Below are 17,253 nucleotides of genomic sequence, written 5' to 3' on the forward strand. Positions count from 1 at the left end.
GCAGCTTTGCCCATGTCATTTATCATTAGAGCTTCACAGGAAAACGCAGGTAGCTGACTTCAGAGGTCTGAGCTCTGAAATTAAGTCAAAAATTACATTTAAATAATGGTAAGTTTGTGATTATTTTGGCCACAGGCCTGGGAACAGGGGAAGCTTGAAATTCTGGGGAACAATTTTAATTCTTAATTCTTTGAGAGACGTGGGGTTTTTTTTTTTTTAATTTGATTTGGCAATGATTATACAATGTCTTTTTTTTCCTACCTGCTTTTGGGAGTAACAATAATCGACTGGGGTGAAAGAGTGAGTGTGGAGTACGGGATGTGTGGTTAGGAGAGAGTGTAAGAAGAGATTGAGGTGAAAGTGTGAGTGAAAGGAGAATGAATGGGGTGTCGTATAGAGGTTGGACCGCAACGGTTTCTCACCTGGCATTCTCGACAGCCCCAGATAATTAAGTTTGCTCCCTTCAGCACTATTAGTGCTGACCCAGGAAATTGCCTGTCTCCGTTAGTGTGTGGAAATGAGAAGATGGAGGGTATGCTCGGCTGCCATCAGCACTGACTCTACACTCCAACTTGCTGCCTTCTCAGTTTGCCTGGATATTGAGCTGGCTTTCAACTAACCCGTTGGTTAGCCTTGAAGCTGACTCTCTTTCTTCATGGTAAGAATGAGCTACTGCCTTCTCAGTAGTCATGCTATTAACCTGTAGATCTTGTATATTCAGCCTCTATTTTAATCTTATCAACTGTTCTATTTGATCTACATTCAAGAGGCTCTGTGACCTTCTCTAACTCCATCCATATCGGTCCCTTTGATTGCCATCCAATACCCGAGAGCAAGAAGGAAGACCCTTCTTCTCTGTCTCGACTTCATCCAGAAGCAGCTAGATTGACTCAATACCTATCTTCTAAATAACTTTAAGTTCTCAACTCTTGAGAGGAAAATATTATGTAGCTAAAGAGATTAGCAGGCTTGGAGGCCACTGAGGAAAGGCTGCCAAGGACTAGCAAAGGGGTCCTCGGCTTGGAAAGGGGTTCTGAGGGAAGGGTTGTCTGGGAGTGGTGAAAGGAAAGATTCAAAGTCAGATTGTTAACTCAAGCTGACGGCTTAAGTTCTGCTCAAGACAGCTTCCAGACTGATCTCTGTCTCTCTGTCTGTCTGTCTGTCTGTCTGTCTGTCTCTCTCTGTCTCTCTCTCTCTCTCTCTCTCTCTCTGTGTGTGTGTGTGTGTGTGTGTGTGTGTGTGTGTGTGTGTGTGTGTGTTCTGTTCGAGACAGCTTTTCAGACTGCTCTCTTGTGTTCTTCTCTGCTCAAGACAGCTTTCTCTTGCTATTCTAAAAACTGTCTGGATAGCTTGTCTCTTGTAGATCAAAAGCCCATTTTTTTAATCTATATATCAATTCAGTCTTTACCCCAGGTTCCCTTTTGATTATCCCATGAATCAGCATCCTGTGACCCTCTTGATTCTTAAGGAGAGAGAGCAAACACAAGCACAGACAATAAGGCTGCTGGGTGGTACCCCGCTCTGAAACTACCACTCCTACCATACTGGGCCTCACCCTAAACCTCTTCTTTCCCGGGCTAACCTTGAATTCACAAATCGACCCGCCTTTGTAAGCATAAACAAACAAACTACTTAGCCGGGTGGAATCTTGCCCTGCAATCACCATTCCCTAAACCTATATCTCCTTGCTTAGTTTCTTTCAGACAAGCTAGCCCATAGTGCAGCTGCCTCTGTTCTTTTAGGTCTGTGAAGCTCCTTATAAAATTCATATTGCATCCTTATATTTTGCATAATTGAAATAATAAATATTTTCAAACTCATGCCTTCAGTGTTCTTTCCTACAGCCATAAGTGCTATCCTGAAGGTCACGGTGCTCTACCGTTTGGCTGAGACATTAGCCATACCCTCGTCTCCAGGACTCATGCTGTCCCTGATTATCATGGAGTCATTAACCTTGACAGAGAGGACATTCCTTCAAAGGAGGAACATAAAGTTGTGTGTGCGTGTGTGTGTGTGTGTACATACATGCATGCATACATGCATACATACATACTGTAGAACTAGAGTTTCATAAAAGTTACTCATTGTCAGAACCCGAATGTGCAGAACTAGAGTTTCATAAAGGTTGCTCATTGTCAGAGTCCGATGTGCAGGGCTGGACGTGCCTGAGGGAGAGCCAGAGACAGGACTTGCCAAACCAGCTATCAGACCCAAGGACACTGACCATCCTTCCTTCCCCAAGGACACCCTCCCCTTCCTTCACCCCCCTGAGTGAGATGAGCCACCCTACCTGCCTGCTGAGCTGCTAGATAACACATACTCCTTGCTGATGTCATTTCGCTCCGAAAGTAACCGTGCACCTTTTGAATTGACCAATCATGTGTAACCTCGCGAATGCCCCTTACCTCCCCTATATAAACCCCCGAGTTTGGAAGCTCGGGGTCGATTCCTCTGTCTCCTGTGTGAGATACGTGTCGACCCGGGATCCCGCTAAGACCCGGGATCTCGTTAATAAAGCTACCTCTTGCTGTTACATCAAGAATGGCTCCTCGTGATTCCTGGGGGCACCCCACCCTGCGATCGGAGTGAGAGACGTGGCTCCCTGTTTTGGGGTACGCTCTTTCATTTGGGGGCTCGTCCGGTATCGGAGCGTGACCCCCAGAACCCCGAATGCCACTTGGAGGTACTTTAGTGTGAGTGCTGGAAAGCGGCCACTGTGTGTGAGTGTGTGTGAATTAAGTCCTGTAGTCTGTGTTTTTCGGTACCGGTTTAAGGTCTTAGTGCACTGTCTGGGCAGATGAAGGATTCCTGCCCTATGCACGAGAGTCTTAGTGCACTGTCTGGGCAGAAGAAGGTTTCCTGCCCTGTGCACGGGTGGAAGAAGGATTCCCGCCCTGTAGAAAGCTAGCTTGAGAGTGCACTGTCTGGGCAGAAGGAGGATTCCTGCCCTGTGCACGGGTGGAAGAAGGTTCCCCACCCCGAAATGGCGCCTGTGAGTAGATGAAGGATTCCTACTCCGAATAGTCTTTTTCTTTCTTTTTTTCCTTTTTAGAAAGCGCACCGGGGGACGCCCCAATCGCGCAGGCTCTGGGACACGTGAGAGACGTTCCACGAGCCAGCCTTTGTTGGGTCCTGGCTCTGGGACGCGTGAGAGACGTTCCACGAGCCGAATTTTGTCAGGAGGACCCGGCAACGGACAGTCAAAAAGATCTGAGTGTGACTTTGGAGGTCATGTTCGGCTACCTATTTAAGTATAGGCACGGACAAGTGTGCTTAGATGTGTTAGTGTTTGTTGTCTGTATTCTGTTTCTGTGTTTGGTATCCCAGAAGCAGCTAAGGTTAAGCTGCAGTTTGGGCCAGGTACTGAAGGTACCAGGCATCTGTGGAAATTGGTTATAGGATGCTTTATCTTGGTCTTGTTTGTCTGGATTGTTTTCTGTGGTATTGTCCAGTGTCTTTTTGACTTTTGTTTCGTGTTTGAATTTGGACTGACGACCGTGTTTAAAATCTTGGACCGACGACTGTGTTTGAAATCATGAAACTGTTTGCTTTGTTCGTTGAAGAGTTTTACTTGGTCCCCTTAATGCTTAGTGAGTAAGGAACTTAATTTTGTGGACCCCGCTCTAGTGGCGGTGTGTTGGTTGATAGCCAAAGTTAATTTTTAAAACAGTGTTTTATCTGTGCTTGTGCTCGAAGCCAGCTGAGATAAGCTAGAGAAGTGAGTAAATTTTGCTTGGGAGCAAGGAATCTTAAAGGTGGAGTTTCAGCCAGTATGGCACTTAGTGCGTAGCTGCCTAAAAGATCAGAAATGCTGTTAACAGGCTAAAAAAAAAAAAAAAAAAAGGGACAGGTTGCGTTAGAAATGCTACAGGAAGAATAATCTAAAAAGGCTGAGAGCTAGGTGGGGCTATAAGGAAAACAAGAACAGGAAAGGAATTTCTGACATTTGCTCACAGTAGGAGAGCACTCATTTAGAGAAGTTCTTTAAGGAAGCCTGCCTTATCTGCTGTCTTTATTCCAAGGGAGGAGTCAGTCTCCAGCACTAAATTACTTGGAGGTGGCCAAGGTCAGGATTAATGTTTTCTTTTCCTTGGGCCCTTTAAACCCAGTGAGACAGTTTGGTAAAGGGCTACTACTGAGGTCCTGATAGCCCCAGGTGAACTGGTTACGATTCTTTTGTCAGCCACCTGGCATCTAGCACCCAGGTTCTAACCATCTCTCCATCCTTTTGTTATTAGTTGTTACTAAAAGCCTAGTGTCATTTGAAGGCTGGTTCTCTTGAGAGGCAAAGCCACGGAGCTGACACTGAAGAGAGATAAATGCTGTTTGCCCTCTTCACAAGATTCTCTTGTTTTCTCACCATCCCATTTGAGATGCTTGTTAGTAACTGTTACAGGTCTTCTTTACCACTGATGAAAGACGGAATCCTACTGGAGACCAGAAAAAAATGTTCCAGACATGGATAGAAGGCCCTCACTTCTGCCTGCTCTCTTCAGACGCCTGAAGGTAGGGAGTGCCAGGTCTGCTGCCAGGCTCCAAGGGTGGGTCTCTGAGGGGCTGGAAAGTGCCCCACCAATCTGGCTAAGATAAGGAAAAGATATGAAGAGAAAGTTACAGAAACTTGAAGGGTTAAGATAAGTCACTGAGAGAGTTATTGTAAGTTGCAGAGAAAATAAGTTGATGCGTGGTTCAGGGTCTGTGCAGAAAAGTGGACAGCACCTAATAGCTGTAGAAGAAGATGCAGAGAGACTGAAAAAAGAAAGAAAGAAAGAAAGAAAGAAAGAAAGAAAGAAAGAAAGAAAGTAAAAAGAGCAGGAAGCTAGGGAAGAAAAGAGACCAAAAGAAGAGGAAGCTAGAGAGCTAAAGAGAGATAAAAGACAAGAGAGGAACATATACTGGCCACAGTAGTTAGGGAACCTAGGAAGACAGTACCTGGCAACAGAAGAGAATTCCTGGCTAAAGATCAGTATGCCTAATGCAAAGAAAAAAAAGACACTGGGTCAGGGACTGCCCCAGAAAGAACAAGAGGGGACACTGGAGAGCCTCTCGGTCCTGGAGTGCTGGCTATGTGCAGAGATAGGAGGGAAGCCTGCCCAGTTGTTTTATGGATACAGGGACCCAATGCTCTGTGCTCCTATGCCCCCCAGTGGGCCAATATCCAAAGACCTTGAGTGCAAGGGGCTACTGGCAACGAACAATACTTATGGACTGCCTGAAGAACAGTGGACCTTGGCGTGGGCCGGGTAACCCACCCACTAGTTCATAGTCATCCCTGACTGCCCCTATCCCTTGCTCATGAGAAAATTGCTCTCCAAAATGGCTTGCGTGGGCTGAAATGGTTGGGTGAGGCCATGTGTTTGCATATCTAAAGACTGTGTATGTGGAGCTTAAGACCTGTCTCAGTGCACCAGTACCTGATGCTGGGATATGTGTGACTTAGTCCTGATCTGCCTGGAACACATCACTCCTGCCAGCCGGGCACTAACAATTATCACCCAATCCAGGACTTAAAACTGTGGTAGAGTGGCTGATGTTCTGCCTTTGAATAGAGTGTCCCAAAAGATGGGACCACTGGTCAGCTGCCATGGACTAGATTCTCCACTGGTTGGGGACAATCTGGTCACCTTGCTGCCCAATCCGGACCTGGAGCCACCACAGCACGAGTGTCAAGTACTGGCAGAAGCCCATGGGTGGAGGAAAGACCTCTGTGACTGGCTGATTGACCCCTGCTGAAAGCCGAGGAGCTTGTCCACAGACGGGAACAGTTCTCTTCACAAATGAAGGTCAGAGACAAGTGGGTGCTGCCATGGTGGACAACACAATGTCATCTGGGATGGCTGAACCTCTACCCCCCCAGCACATCAACACTTCAGATGCTTTTGCCATCTCTTGGATGCCCTGGTGAAGCCAACAACTGTGAGTACTATTCATTGCTCAGGATATCAGGAGGGAAGAGATTCAGTGGCATGGGGCAATAACGAAGCAGATCAAGCGGCTCGAAAAATGGCTATGCAGGAGCCTATCCTGGTTGCAGACCTGCAAGAGACAGCCACTGAGAACTAGGATCGGACTAAGGGATGGCCTCACTTAGAAAAGGCCCAAATTGCTTAAAAGATAAAGGACAAGGGCACACTTGAGGGGAAAGCTATAATCCCCAGAGAACAAAGAAAAGACTCACTTTGCCAAATACAGAAATGGACTCAATTAGGAGATAAGAAGTTTGTCCAAGTAGTTAAGGTGTATGTAACAGACTTTAAGATTTTAGCCAGAGAGACAGTAGAAAGTATAAGGTATGTCAATAAGTGAATGCTTAGCAAGCAAACAGGGCAAAGAGACCTAGAGAGTTTAGTGAAAAGTCGAAGTGAACTTCACTGAGATAAAACCAGAAAAATATAATCACAACTATCTCCTAGTGCATGTAGATACTTTTTCAGGAATAGATAGAAGCTTTCCTCACCAAATGAGAGACGGCCTCTGCAATCATCAAGAAGATACTGGAAGAAATCTTCCCCCGATTTGGAATGCCCAAGGTAATCTGGTCTGACAAAGGCCCTACTTTCGTTGCCAAGGTAAGCCAGGGTGTGGCCAAGTATTTAGAGGTCAATTGGAAATTACATTGTATCTACAGACCTCAAAGTTAGGACGGGTAGAGTAAATAAATAAAATTTTAAAAGAGACCCTGACCAAATTAAATTAACCATGGAGACTGGCGCAGACTGGGTGACACTCCTTCCCTCTTGCACTCTTCAGAGCAAGAAACACCCCTTCCAGATTCAGCCTTACCTGCTTTGAGATCTTATATGGGGCCTCAGCCCCCCCCCCCCGTCTGTATTAGATGATGTTACTGAACCAACATGTCATAGTGCCATAGTAATAATGATTTGTATGCCAGGCTAAAAGACCTACAGGTGATACAGAAAGAAATCTGCTCACAGCTGACAGCAGCCTATGCCCCAGAGACCCCTGAGACATCCCATCAATTCCAGGTTGCAGCTACACTGAGCCCAGACATTCGAGCCTCACTGGAAAGGACTGTACCTGGTGCTGCTGACCACCCTGACAGCTGTCAATTCTCAGCCCCAGCCCTCACCAGCCGCGTAGCTGTTGGGGCTGAGAGCTGGGACCTAGAGGGAAATTCAGTCATGTTTGTCCTGGGTTCTATCAAGATAGGTGTGGGATAGGCTTGATTTCCATTACAAATGATATAACATTGCATATGTTAGTACTCTTAACACTTCTTGGGACTGTGCCTCAGGGATCACAGTCTGTATAAGCTCAGAAGTTCTAAAAGCTAGTCATGACCTTGGTGGATAGGCTTGGATAGTGTCCAGATTAGAATCCTCATGTTAAGACAACAATACCAAGCTGTTATGCTAGATGAAGCTGAGTTCTCCATGAAGTTCTAGGATTAGAACTATTAACAAAAAAAGTGGGGAATGTAGAACTAGAGTTTCATAAAGGTTACTCATTGTCAGAGCCCGAATGTGCAGAACTAGAGTTTCATAAAGGTTGCTCATTGTCAGAGTCTGGATGTGCAGGGCCGGACGTGCCTGAGGGAGAGCCAGAGATAGGACTTGCCAAACCAGCTATCAGCCCCAAAGACACTGACGATCCTTCCTTCCCCAAGGACACCCTCCCCTTCCTTCACCCCCCTGAGTGAGATGAGCCGCCCTACCTGCCTGCTGAGCTGCTAGATAACACATACTCCTTGCTGATGTCATTTCGCTCCGAAAGTAACCGTGCACCTTTTGAATTGACCAATCATGTGTAACCTCGCGAATGCCCCTTACCTCCCCTATATAAACCCCCGAGTTTGGAAGCTCGGGGTCGATTCCTCTGTCTCCTGTGTGAGATATGTGTCAACCCGGGATCCCGCTAAGACCCGGGATCTCGTTAATAAAGCTACCTCTTGCTGTTACATCAAGAATGGCTCCTCGTGATTCCTGGGGGCACCCCACCCTGCGATCGGAGTGAGAGACGTGGCTCCCTGTTTTGGGGTACGCTCTTTCAATACTACATACATACATACATACATACACACATGCCTCAGACCCAAAGCGACCATCAACGCTTGCGGAGGCCCCCACATTCTGCTGACTCTGTTCCAGTGACAACAACCATGTCACCCCATTCCTTACACACGGCCAAGCAGGACTCAAGAAAAGGCCATTCCTTCATGTGTGTTGCTTGCTTCCCCTGGCACTCAGGGGCTTTTCACTCGTTGTCTGAAGTACCCCCATATTCAGCCACGTGGCTGCTTACAGGCCTCCATCACCTTTCTGCTTCCTTAGACCCTATTGCACAGGGTTTCCTGCTCTGTCTAACTCCCTAAGTGGTTTTGCATCCCAGAGACTAAACTCTTTTATCCAAGGAATCTCCAAAAGACACATGGACAGCGTCTTTCTCCTCTAAAACCCTCCACACTAGAGACAACTCCAAGACTCCCCACGTGGACAATAGTCTTGTCCTGTGGGAGCAAGTAACAAGAGCGTCTGCTTATCTAAGCATCTATAGGAACAAAAGTCAGGAATGATAGCTGAGATCATAACTTATTTCCCTAGATTCTTATCACCAACCCAGTCAACCCCCAGGAAAGGTCAGGAGATAAGATCACCTGACACTCTTCCACTCACCACTTCCTGGTTACCCCCAGCAGTTCTCAATCTCAGGCCAAAGAGGAAAATTTACAGTGTCCTTTCCACTCCACTCCAGCCTGCACACACACAGACACACACAGATAAAAACACACAGACACATACACCCACACATGCATGTAAAAATGAAATACAATTTTTTTAAAAAGCATAGCACCACAGAAAGTCTTCTATAAAGAACAAAGTCAAATGAGGAATGAAAGAATAAAGGATCCACAAAACAGCAAAAACATTTATAAAATCAATATAGTAAGCCCCTCAATAATCATCTTACATGGGAATGGATTTAATTCTTCATGAAATATTGAGAACCTGCATGAAATCTTAGAAAGATCCAGCTACATGCCATCAACAAGAGAATTTCTTTACTTTTAAAGACCCACATAGATTGAAAAGGCTCGAAAAAAAGATATCCCATGATAACAGTACCAAAAAAAAAGCCAGAGGCAGATTATCTTATATCAGATAAAATAGACTGAATCAAAAATTGTAAAAAGAGGCATTGAAAGAATAAAAAATGCAGCTAAAAAGTCAGAACTTTAGGAATGCTGTCTCACCCCTAAGAAGCCCTAAATACCTCAAATTCCAGACACTGCCCTATACCTCTAAATAAGTACTTAAGATAAGGTCCTTAGATATTCGATTCCAGACCTAGTAAAGATAACAGAAAGCTTCTTCCAGGAACTAGCTGACCATAAAGTTAGATTAGAATCTTAGAGAACAACGTTGAGAATCAGGAAGCTTCTAGGAACTAGCGGACAATAAAGTTAAGCAATCTTGAGAAACAGGAAGCTTCTCCTTGTGATTTTCCAATAACGCCATCCCTGCCCCCTTGGGCTGTGGCTTCTTCCTTTAAATATCCTTTCTCCCAGCCTCTCGGGGTCGAACTCCTGTGCCCCTGCTTGGGATATGAGTCTCGACCCCAGTGCACTTGTTCCTATCAATAAACCTCATGTTTATTACAGCAAGGACGGTCTCACGTGAGTTCTTGGGGGGTCATATCATCCGAGACTTGAGCGAGGGTCTCCCCGCTCCGGGGGGAGGGGTCTTTCAGCATAAGGGTCAGTTCATCAAAAGTATGCAACAATGGTAAAATATATTGACCCAGCATTGCAACATCTAAATACGTAAAATAAACAGTCATAGATGCCAAGAAAGACAGACAGACAGAGAGCGAGAGAGCGAGCAAGAGAGAGAGAGAGAGAGAGAGAGAGAGAGAGAGAGAGAGAGAGAGAGAGATTGCAGTACAGTAACAGTTGGAGACTTTAATGATCTACTTTCAACAATGGGCAAATTGTGAGACTCTATTTGAGCTGAAATTCAGACCAAATAAACTTAAGAGACACAGCATCGTAACAAAATGTACCCACACAGAGACTTCCAGGACAGATCAACTGTTCATCATTAGGAACTGGTCATGAACATCAAATACAGAGGGGGGAAAAAAACTGAAAAACTCTAGTTGTAGCAAAAAACTGCCTCCTTTCCTCCAAAAACAGACATCATGATACTCCAGGTGGCTTTGTTTCAACAATACACCAAAAAGACACTAGTAAGGAGAAACAAGAAAAAAAATAAACCAAGCTAGTGCGAGTAGCTATGGAGAACAGTCCAGAGGGGTTGCAAAATCTCAAACTAGACAGGTCTGAATCACTGGCAAATGGTCGGAAGAAGCAAGCTGGAGTAGCCATTCTAATATCACTTGATTTTTGACAAAGGAGCCAAAACCATCAAATGGAAAAAACTAGGGAAGCATCTGGAACACATGGGCACTGGAAAAAATTTCCTGAACAAAACACCAATGGCTTATGCTCTAAGATCAAGAATCGACAAATGGGATCTCATAAAACTGCAAAGCTTCTGTAAGGCAAAGGACACTGTGGTTAGGACAAAACAGCAACCAACAGATTGGGAAAAGATCTTTACCAATCCTACAACAGATAGAGGCCTTATATCCAAAATACACAAAGAACTGAAGAAGTTAGACCGCAGGGAGACAAATAACCCTATTAAAAAATGGGGTTCAGAGCTAAACAAACTATTCAAGCTGAGGAATGCCGAATGGCTGAGAAACACCTAAAGAAATGTTCAACATCTTTAGTCATAAGGGAAATGCAAATCAAAACAACCCTGAGATTTCACCTCACACCAGTGAGAATGGCTAAGATCAAAAACTCAGGTGACAGCAGATGCTGGTGAGGATGCAGAGAAAGAGGAACACTCCTCCATTGTTGGTGGGATTGCAGACTGGTACAACCATTCTGGAAATCAGTCTGGAGGTTCCTCAGAAAATTGGACATTGAACTGCCTGAGGATCCAGCTATACCTCTCTTGGGCATATACCCAAAAGATGCCCCAACATATAAAAAAGACACGTGCTCCACTATGTTCATCGCAGCCTTATTTATAATAGCCAGAAGCTGGAAAGAACCCAGATGCCCTTCAACAGAGGAATGGATACAGAAAATGTGGTACATCTACACAATGGAATATTACTCAGCTATCAAAAACAACGACTTTATGAAATTCGTAGGCAAATGTTTGGAACTGGAAAATATCATCCTGAGTGAGCTAACCCAATCACAGAAAGACATACATGGTATGCACTCATTGATAAGTGGCTATTAGCCCAAATGCTTGAATTACCCTAGATGCGTAGAACAAATGAAACTCAAGACAGATGATCAAAATGTGAATGCTTCACTCCTTCTTTAAAAGGGGAACAAGAATACCCTTGGCAGGGAAGAGAGAGGCAAAGATTAAAACAGAGACTGAAGGAACACCCATTCAGAGCCTGCCCCACATGTGGCCCATACATATACAGCCACCCAATTAGACAAGATGGATGAAGCAAAGAAGTGCAGACCGACAGGAGCCGGATGTAGATCGCTCCTGAGAGACACAGCCAGAATACAGCAAATACAGAGGCGAATGCCAGCAGCAAACCACTGAACTCAGAATAGGACCCCCGTTGAAGGAATCAGAGAAAGAACTGGAAGAGTTTGAAGGGGCTCAAGACCCCATATGTACAACAATGCCAAGCAACCAGAGCTTCCAGGGACTAAGCCACTACCTAAAGACTATACATGGACTGACCCTGGACTCTGACCCCATAGGTAGCAATGAATATCCTAGTAAAAGCACCAGTGGAAGGGGAAGCCCTTAGTCCTGCTAAGACTGAACCCCCAGTGAACTAGACTGTTGGGGGGAGGGTGGCAATGGGGGGAGGGTTGGGAGGGGAACACCCATAAGGAAGGGGAGTGGGGAGGGGGATGTTTGCCCGGAAACCGGGAAAGGGAATAACACTCGAAATGTATATAAGAAATACTCAAGTTAATAAAAAAAAAAAATGAGAAACTCCTAATTTAATCGGTACCATTCAGGACTCCAAGTGGAACAGCACTCAAACAGAATTTAAAAAGTAGCCATTGAAGAGAATGCAACAATGGTTCTGAAATTTCACTAGGAGTGAACATTTATTAAATTCAGTTTCTTTTTTTTTTTTTTCTTTTTTTTGGAACTGGGGACCGAACCCAGGGCCTTGCGCTTGCTAGGCAAGTGCTCTACCGCTGAGCTAAATCCCCAACCCCTAAATTCAGTTTCTTTAAGTAAAACTTCAGACAAAGAAAGAAAAAAATGAAGAAAAAAAGAAAGGAAGGAAGAAAAGAAGGAAGGAAGGAAGGAAGAACAGAAGGAAAGAAGGAAGGAAGGAGAAATTCCAAATAAGTAAACTCAAATGAAAAAGGAGACGTGATGGCTGAGACCGAAGAAGCATGAAGTCTCACGACAAATGCAGACCAACAAGTTGGATAACCTTAAAGTAACAAAGATGTTTATAGAAACAACATTACCAGGGCTGAGTCATGAATAAACAAAAAATCTCAATAGACTAGTAACAAGTAGGGACACTCAGTCACAACGGAAGTCAGCAGATACGGTGGCGCACACCTTCGAACTTCCAAGCGAGTGAGGCCTAGGGTCAGAACTCCCTGATGAATGCTGACGTCACTGATTGATGAGTTACAACAGTCATGGTTAAAACTCAGCATGATCTGGAGCCATCTAGGAAGCAGGCCTCCAGGATCACCTGTGAGTGAGATTTTCTTGCTTAGGTTAACCTCTGGATCCATAGTGAAGGGTTAGTTTGATAAAATGAATTAAGGTAGAAACCTACCCTAATGGGGGCTGGCACTATTTCCTGGGCAGCAAAAAGGAAAGAGGGAAACCAGCTGGGTACCAGCTTTGTCCTTTCCTGCTTCCCAACCATGGACATGCGGACCAGCTGCCTCAAGCTCCTGGCACGGAACTGGATCCATTCCAACTGTAAGCCTTAAAAAAAAAAGGGCCTAGGGGTTGGGGATTTAGCTCAGTGGTAGAACGCTTGCCTAGCAAGCGCAAGGCCCTGGGTTCGGTCCTCAGCTCTGGGGGGGTGGGGGGGGGGTAAAAAAAAGGCCTCCAAAGATTAAAGTAAAAAGCAAAAATAGAACAAAGCGCCAACAGCTCAGGCACTAAGAACAGCTCCGAAAGCTTCTATATGGCAAAGGATGCCATCATTCAGACAGAGCTACAAAATGGGAAATGATTTTACCAACTATACATACAACAGAGGGCTAATATCTAAAATGTATAAAGAACTCAAGAAATTAACATCAAGGAAACAAGCCAGCCATTTGCGAGCAGCCCTGAGCTGGGAAGGGTCTGTGGAAGTCGGGGCTTACACGCTGCTCCTTCTCCTCAGACTGGTCCCCGGCTGTCCGTGGCCCTGCCTCCACGTCATCCTCTCCGCGGTCGCAGGGTCCCCGCACCTCCCAGGGCCGCAGCGGCTGCGTTCCCTTCGGAGGCCGCAGCCCAAGAGCCGCCCTAGTGGCCCTCATGATGGGCAGGGGCATATCGACCGCTACCTGCAGGATCTGGTCCGCGGCATCTGCCACCACAAGGAGGGCGAGGTGAGCGGGCGAGGAGCGGGGCTGCCCGGCTTTTCCCCACAGCCTATTGCCTCAAGCACGCCTTGGAGCAGCCTTCTCCGCCCCATTGCCATTCACGCCCTGCCAGTTCTGGAGCTAAGGCTCCTCACAGCCTCTCCTCTCGAAACAGACACTATCCAAAATGGCTCAGGTGTCAGGTGTAGCTGGGGGCCACTCCCTGAGCCTCCAAATTGTCCACTTGGAGCAATCGCTGTCCTAGAGGCCAAAGCATTTTAGGTCTTGCAATTAGGTGCCACTGCTTGAGCCTGAGTTTACCTTCTTGGAAAAGATTTATTTAGGCAAAGGCTCTCCCACTTGAACTTGTTCCTGGATCACGTCTGGAGGAATCGGGACCCTCACAGAAAAATCAAGTCATAGGTGTTCGTGTCTCCCACAGAGAAATTCCCTTGTCCGGGACACAGGTCCAGGTTGCTGTCTTGGGCTTACTTGGGAACCTTGCCAGGTGTCCCTGCCCCAGATCCCCTGAGCTATCAGTGTTTGCAGGACCTAGGGGCGTCCTGGAATGGAGAAGCTTGGCTTCAAAACTGGAAGCTCAAAGAAGGCATAAGTCAGGGTGTGGAAATGATTTTTCCAGCAGCAGTTACACTGTGACCGTGAACACTGCTTCCTTTCCTCCCCACAGCCTGTGACTTAAGAAAGAAGTGGCTGCTTAGCTCAGTGGAAAGACACAGCCATCCTCCTGGACAGGAAGGCCATACTAAAAGAGGGTGTCCATGACAGGTACCTGCTGGGCTGTTCCTGTGGCTGGGACAGTCAGCCCTCTTCCCTTCTACCCTACCTGGTCTGGTTTGTGCCCTCCCTGCTCTCCCTGGCTGTTGACTTCAGTTGAAACAGATGGTTGGTCTGAGGGGAAAAAGAAAAAAAGAAAAAAAGTCAACTGAAAAATAGGATACAAATCTGAACAGAGAATTCTCAAAAGAGGACACTCAAATGGCTGACAAACACTTAAAGAAATGTTCAACATCCTTAGCCATTACAGAAAGGCAAATCAGAACCGCTTTGAGATTTCCTCAAGGTCAATAAAACAAATGACAGCCAATGGTTGGTGAGGATGTGGAGTAGAGGGATTCATTGCTGGTGGGAGTGAAAACTTAGACAGCCGGTATGGAGAATCGGTGTGGTAGCTGCTGAGAAGGATGGGAATCGATCTGGACCTCAAGATCCAGCTCTCCTCCTGAGGTGGTTTGAATGAAATGGCGCTTGTAGACTCATAGGGAGTGGTATTATTGGCAGTGTGGCCTTTTTGGGAAAAAAAAAAGTGTCACTGGAGATTGGACTTTGAGGTATCAGAAACTGAAGCCAATCCTGGTGGCTCGGTGTCTTTTCCGGCTGCCAGCCAATCTGGACGTAGGTCTTAGCTACCTCCCCAGCACCCTGCCTGTGTGCCACTGCGTTCTGCCATGATGATAATGGCCCTAATCCCTGAAACATAAGCCAGCCCCAATTAATGTCTTCCTTTCTAGGAGTCGCTGTGGCCACACTGTCTCTTCGAAGCAATAAAACCCTAATTAAGACACTGCCCATATACCCAAAGGATACCTCATCCTACCACAGAAGCCATTGCTCAACCATCTTCGTTGCTGCTCTATTCATAATAGCCAGAAATTGGAAACAATCTAGATCTTCATCAATGGATTAATGGATTTAAAAAAAAACATGTGGTACACTTACACAGTGGAGTGTTACTAAGCTTTTTTTTTTTTTAATGAAATCTTGAAATTAGCAGGTAAATGGATGGAAATAAAAAGAAAAAAATCATCCGGAGTGAGGTAGCTCAGGAAGACAAATATGGTATGTATTCATTTATATGTTGCTGTTAGCTGTTGAGTCACTGATGGGCAAGCTGCAGTCTTTTTTTTTTTTTTTTAAGATTTATTCATTCATTATATAGAAGTACACTGTTGCTGTCTTCAGATACGCCAGAAGAGGGCATCAGATCTCTTTACAGATGGTTGTGAGCCACCATGTGGTTGCTGGGAATTGAACTCAGGACCTCTGGAAGAGCAGTCGGGGCTCCTAACCACTGAGCTATCTCTCCAGTCCCAAGCTGCAGTCTTTAAACCACCAAGATTAGGTAGAAAGTAAGGAAGTAGCGGGAAGGGGATGGATCTCTAGGAAGGGGAAATAAAACAGATAGTTATGGGGTGGGGGTAAATTGAAATGGGAGAATCAAGTAGGGAGAGGGAGGGAGGAGGGGGCAAGGGAAGGAATTCAGGGGTGGCCACATGATCCCAGTGTGACAGGCTAGGTGACCCTCCATCGCAGGGAACTGCATCTTTCTGCAGAGCAAACTGGATATTACCTCCTGTAGAGCTCACCCTCGTGCGTGCATGCACACACCCACACACCCACACACCCACACACACATTGAGCGTGCATATACACATATATTGTCCCACTTGAGGAGGAAGGGTGAGGTCCCAAAGAGGAAGACACTGGAATCATGAAGATTTGGACTTTCTCTCAGAAGCCGGTGACTTCTTTCCCAATGTTGTACAAACGAATAGGGTACATATCAACTTTGTGACCTGAGGCCTGGTCCAAATTCCAGATAGTTGGTTTATTTATTGCACAACTTGGGCACTGGGCCTTACCTGGTTCTTCACTCGCACCATGAAAATCCACCCTACCTCCCAGGGCAAAGGCTGGACACGAAAGGAGGTGGAGACCAAGTTCTCCTCAGGACCCTACAGAACATACTGCGATACGCCTCAAATTCAGAGCCTGGGCTAGGGGTGGGAGACTGGGGACTGTGGGTACACTGGTGATAAGCAGGACACAGACAAGGCCACAGTCAGAGCAGAAGCAGGGGAGAGGGATGCTCCTTTTCCGTAAGAACCTGGAAGCCTGTTCCTCTCACTGTGTTGTGACTACCCTGCCACCCTGCGGGCAGGCAAGGTCCAGAGTTTCACGGCGGAAACGCCGCCACCCGGACACAGGGCACACCCCTCAGAGGGAGCCCTAGCTCTAAGGATGGAAGCTGAATCGCGCCAAGGTTGCCGAGCGTGTAATACAATACACCCCGCTCACCCAAGGGCACTGGGAGGAAAGAGCGGGGCCACATGGGATACTTTGGCGGAGCCCCTCGGGGAGGGGGGAGGGGCGTGGCCAATAGTCTGGATTGGCCCTATAGGGAGAGGCCAGCCCCGCCTATGGAGCTGTCCCAGGACGGAACTAGTCAAGGGTTTAGTCCCAGGCCAGCCAGAGAACTGACAGGCCATAGCGAAGGTAAGGCCTGTGCAGCAGAGCCTGGGCATCCGAGATGGCTCTCAGTTGGTCCTCTTGCTGTTTTCCGTTTGGTAGGGGGAAACTGACCGCAACAACGAAAATGTAAATGTAATTACTTGCCCTGCCTTTCAGGAGGTTAAGACAGAGGGGATTAGCAAAGTGGGAAAGAAAGTTTGGGGTGTTAAAGAAAGTGCAGGAAGCTTTACTGAGTACTGACATTGAGTAAGACAGAGGAAACCATGGTGACATCTGAGAAAAGGGTGTCCGGGCAGAGGCAGAGCCCTGGCAAAGGCTGGCCACAGCTAGAGGCTGGAGAGCTAGGGAACAGCCAGGAGGCAAGGGCATCTGGCACAGAAGAAACCAGAGGCAAGAAGAGGAGGCAGCCT

At 46.5% G+C, this 17,253-nt stretch overlaps 2 protein-coding genes and 1 long non-coding RNA gene across 11 annotated transcripts in view; 2 read left to right on the top strand and 1 right to left on the bottom strand.

The window, feature by feature from the left end:
* LOC148000850 (uncharacterized) overlaps positions 1-17,253 on the bottom strand; it is a 66,748-nt gene that overhangs the window by 32,461 nt on the left and 17,034 nt on the right. The window contains exon 1 of one of the 4 annotated variants that reach the window (XR_015638689.1): positions 14,418-14,482. The exons of the other annotated variants lie outside the window; for them this stretch is intronic. This is a non-coding gene — a long non-coding RNA (uncharacterized LOC148000850). Of the gene's footprint in view, positions 1-14,417; positions 14,483-17,253 lie in introns of those variants that run through there. 4 annotated transcript variants of the gene reach the window in all.
* LOC148000851 (uncharacterized) lies at positions 12,570-15,423 on the top strand. 3 transcript variants are annotated; one of them, XR_015638683.1, is made up of 4 exons: positions 12,570-12,977; positions 13,393-13,600; positions 14,262-14,359; positions 15,103-15,423. XR_015638683.1 is itself a non-coding variant. In XM_087587094.1 (3 exons), the coding sequence occupies exons 1-3, from the start codon at positions 12,833-12,835 to the stop codon at positions 14,266-14,268; spliced, it is 360 nt and encodes a 119-aa protein (XP_087443220.1). In that variant the 5' UTR covers positions 12,719-12,832; the 3' UTR covers positions 14,269-14,676. The 3 variants fall into 3 exon arrangements, 1 of the variants encoding a protein (XP_087443220.1); XR_015638684.1 differs by having other exon boundaries at positions 12,588-12,743; XM_087587094.1 differs by lacking the exon at positions 15,103-15,423 and having other exon boundaries at positions 12,719-12,977; positions 14,262-14,676.
* Positions 16,828-17,253, top strand: part of Acox2 (acyl-CoA oxidase 2) — a 31,486-nt gene continuing 31,060 nt past the window's right edge. For 2 of the 4 annotated variants that reach the window (XM_087585001.1, XM_087585000.1), the window contains exon 1: positions 16,828-16,867. Coding sequence is in view for 1 of the 4 variants with exons in the window: in XM_087584999.1 (XP_087441125.1) it covers positions 16,902-16,969 (68 nt within the window). In the remaining 3 variants the exon portion in view is untranslated. 4 annotated transcript variants of the gene reach the window in all.

This window comes from Rattus norvegicus, chromosome 15 (genome assembly GCF_021556685.1).
Source record: "Rattus norvegicus strain SHRSP/BbbUtx chromosome 15, alternate assembly SHRSP_T2T, whole genome shotgun sequence".
Classification (NCBI taxonomy): domain Eukaryota; kingdom Metazoa; phylum Chordata; class Mammalia; order Rodentia; family Muridae; genus Rattus; species Rattus norvegicus.

Excerpts from the sequence above, each read along its gene's own strand:
- LOC148000851 (XM_087587094.1), top strand. The coding sequence starts at position 12,833 with ATGGGGGCTGGCACTATTTCCTGGGCAGCAAAAAGGAAAGAGGGAAAC. Across the intron at positions 12,978-13,392 it reads GAACTGGATCCATTCCAACT|ACTGGTCCCCGGCTGTCCGT; the intron begins GTAAGCCTTAAA and ends CCTTCTCCTCAG.